This window comes from Bidens hawaiensis, unplaced genomic scaffold (genome assembly GCF_021521415.1).
Source record: "Bidens hawaiensis isolate Kalapana, Puna unplaced genomic scaffold, B.hawaiensis_p1.1 tig00003115_1, whole genome shotgun sequence".
NCBI lineage: Eukaryota > Viridiplantae > Streptophyta > Magnoliopsida > Asterales > Asteraceae > Bidens > Bidens hawaiensis.
Window position 1 is genome coordinate 1,982,374 of NW_027491167.1, and position 3,684 is coordinate 1,986,057.

Genomic DNA, 3,684 nt, shown 5'->3' on the forward strand with positions numbered 1-3,684 from the left:
AAGTTTGTAGTTTGTGTATTTGGCATGATTTTTCGGCCATGTAGACTTGGTTTTATTTCCTTTGTAACACATTGTTTCAGCTTTCATGTGTGTGATGCAGAAGTTTATTTCGATAAATGTTCAGTTATGTGATGAACCAATTTCGGGTCGGGTCGGATCGGTTTCGGGTTTTCGGGTTCGGGGACGGGGCGGGTCGGGGGGTTACAAAAAACCAAACGGGGAATCCCCGAATTAAACCCGACGGGTAATGGGGCGAGTATGGGGATGGTTTTTGGTTTCGGGTTCGGGTTCGGGTTAAGCAAAACCCGCCCCAAACCCGCCCCGTTGCCATTCCTATAGTTACAGAAGCTTAGCAGAATCTAAAAACCTAGGACCTTCCTCTTCTTCTTCTTCTTCTCCGGCACTGCACAACCAGGTGACACAAAAATGGCGAAATTGAATTGCATAACCGCGCATCATTCTTCGTCTCCTTCCTCCCTCGACCCATCTTATCATCCTTCCGTACGAAACCATATTCATATTCATATTCCACCACCAAAACCCCATTCCCACTTCAATACGAAATGATTATCGCCCGTCCATCTCAACAACCACCACCCCACCACCACCACCACCAACGCCGCCGTCCGCCACCCCCAAACTCAACCCACCCAGATTCCCAATTGGGTTTTGACGATTGGGTCGATATGAAACTTACTTCACAAACCCAAACTCAAAATCAAGAAAGTCAAACTCACGCTCAAAGTCAACCTGTGTTGTTGAACAATGAGATGGATAAGTCTAAGAGGAAGTATTACAACAAGAGGCAAAGGAGAATGTACGGTTCAGATTCAGAGGATGATAATAATGGTAAGCATGAGAGTAAGTATGTGGAGTTAAACCAAGAAGTTGTTAAGCTTAAAACATTGCATAAGCGAGAAGAGGAGTTGTATTTCTACGATGCGTTCTTTAAGTGTTTGACGAAGGTACCGAATGAAGTTGATGACAATGGCCCGTTTGTGTCAGGTAGGAGTGCGGGGCTTCCTCCTAAATGGGATAGTCCAACTGGAGCTGTGCTTTTGGTTAACAAACCTAAAGGTAGCAACTTTGACTAGTAATTTGTAAAAAAGATGTGAATTGAAACATGTGATAGTGTATTGGTGTTGTTATGCAAGTTGAAAAATGTTGTTAAAGATGCTGCTGCCTATTATGTTGTTTTACAGGATGGACTTCGTTTACGGTTTGTGGGAAGTTGCGACGCTTGGTCAATGTAAAAAAAGTATGGTTTTTCTGTTTTGCTCTTGTTGCTGTCATTATTAATGTATTTATGTTTGGTTTTACTACCTTGTAACAGGTTGGTCATGCAGGGACCCTTGATCCTATGGCAACTGGTTTGCTTATTGTATGTATTGGCAAAGCAACAAAGTTAGTTGATAGGTAAGACATTAATATTATATCTAAATAAGTGAAACTTGTAAAATGGCAGCCCTCATATTCCATCTCATTTGGCGCCTTTGGACTATCCATAAATTTTTATCTTAACACTAAACATTGATTATTGTGACTAAAGTTACACTAATTAGATAATCGCTTATAACAAGTCACACATTTAATTTAAGAGACTATTTTATGGGGGCAGATTTCAGGGTATGGTTAAAGGTTATAGTGGGGTCCTTCGATTAGGGGAAGCTACCTCAACACTTGATGCTGACTCACCAGTGATACAACGCGAGCCATGGGAGCACATTAAGGATGACATAAAGAAAGCCACAGCATCGTTTTGTGGAGAAATATGGCAAGTACCTCCAATGTTCTCTGCCATCAAAGTAAGTTTAACTGTTATGTAATTTTAATTTCATTTCAGCTCGTTTTAATATAGTTACACCAATAATTAATGTTTAAACTTCGTAATAGGTTGGAGGTGAGAGGCTGTATGAGAAAGCAAGAAGAGGAGAAAGTATTGAACTTTCACCAAGACGGATATCAATTTTCGAGTTTCATGTTGAACGGAGGCTTGAAGACAGGTTAGATTCATATCCAATATTCTTTCATGTGACCTGAAAAATCAAATTTTGATAGGTTAATATCATGGGGTGTTTTGGTGTTTGTTTGTTACTTACAAGTGGTTACTGGGGGTGTTAATTGGGCCTTGTTTGTGGGTTGGCGGGTCGACCCGATACAAACCCGAGAATTGTATCAGACACATAAAAAATCCGAACATGACCTGGGTTGAGACGACCACGGCTCATTTAACCCGAAATTTTATGGTATTGCATATTAACTAAAGGGGATTTTGGTCATTCATTGAAAAATTGAAAGAAAAACTTAATGGACATCTACTATAGAGACATTCGTTCTTACGCTTGAATGAACAGTGGGACTAAACTTGTACTTGACGAAAGTTAGGTATCAAATTCTCAATATGAACAAACTATAGGTTCCATCTGTGTAATTAAGTCTAAAGTAATTACATTTAAACTATAAAACTGTATGGTTATTTGTCTTTTGTTTTAAATTTTTTGTCATAATATACCCAATCAGTTTATTAGGATATGATTTTTGAAAAAGTAAGTATAAAGGTAAACTGGTCAACTCACGAACCCGACAGGTCGACCCATACACGGCTCGTTTAGCTAAATTTTCTCTCGTGGGTTCATTTCAAAAGGCTGAAACTGTCCCAAACTCGTTTAAACTAATCCCAAACCCGTAAATTTCGTGTTAGATTTGTGTCATGTCAAAAATTTATACCCCTGTGACTTGAAGAATCAAATTAGATTATCATTTGATACCTACAACTTAGTTTTAAGTTGCAATAATCACTTTAGATGCACATCCAAACACCCCACCGCTATGGTTAACGTAATACAGTCATGACGATATGAGTTTACTAGTAACAAGCATAACTGACCGTATGGTGCAGACAAAATGTGATTTTCCGGGTGACATGCTCAAAAGGGACGTATATCCGATCCTTATGTGCAGATTTTGCAAAGGCTCTTAATAGGTACTCTAATAATCATACTTATAGCATGTGTTTCTATTCCATATGTTTATTTTATTAAGATAAGTTGATTATGTTATGTTCATGCAGTTGCGCTCATATGACTGCTTTAAGAAGAGACTCCATTGGTAAGTCATTGAACCCTAATGTTTTGACCCGGACCTATTGACATGCTTGATAATAATATTTTTTGGAAAGTTGACTCAAAATACTATAAACTTATGTTACAGGGGATTACTCGGTAGATGATGCATGGGAATTCAAGGAGTTAGAAGAAGAAATTCCTAAAAGCTATTTGCAGATCATAATTAGCTAGGATGAGTATAATGCAAGACTAGGATTTGTTTTTACAAGTATTGTTAGTAGTTATTACCTTTTAATAGAATCCACCGGGCATTACTGCTCGTTCATTTCTATACAAGTGTTTATGCCGTTCACGCAGATTTCTGACTAAATCTGAGTTATACACATGTGTGTTTCTGACTGACTGTAAAAATATGCATACAAGCATTGCGTGCGGGACATGTGTTTTTACATGTTGATGAAAACATGTAGTTTCTGAAATGGTAGGATTAGTCAATTATGTATATAGGAGCTTCAGCCCAGAAGCAGGAATGCCTTTACAACCTATAAATACTATTTTGCCAGCCAAGGTACACGAACATTCATCTTCCGTTCATTTAGCTCTTACTTTCTCTCTGTAC

The 3,684-nt window shown here is 38.5% G+C and overlaps 1 protein-coding gene across 1 annotated transcript; it reads left to right on the forward strand.

Annotated features, from left to right (window-relative positions):
- Positions 1 to 419: 419 nt before the first annotated feature.
- On the forward strand, positions 420 to 3,411 carry LOC143622235 (uncharacterized; the record flags this gene model as incomplete). Its single annotated transcript, XM_077093433.1, has 8 exons — positions 420 to 1,077; positions 1,203 to 1,258; positions 1,334 to 1,416; positions 1,619 to 1,805; positions 1,894 to 2,003; positions 2,900 to 2,983; positions 3,071 to 3,108; positions 3,211 to 3,411. Coding segments are annotated over 8 exons (1,302 nt in total), but the record flags the coding sequence as incomplete, so codon positions are not given.
- Between the last annotated feature and the right edge of the window lie 273 nt (positions 3,412 to 3,684).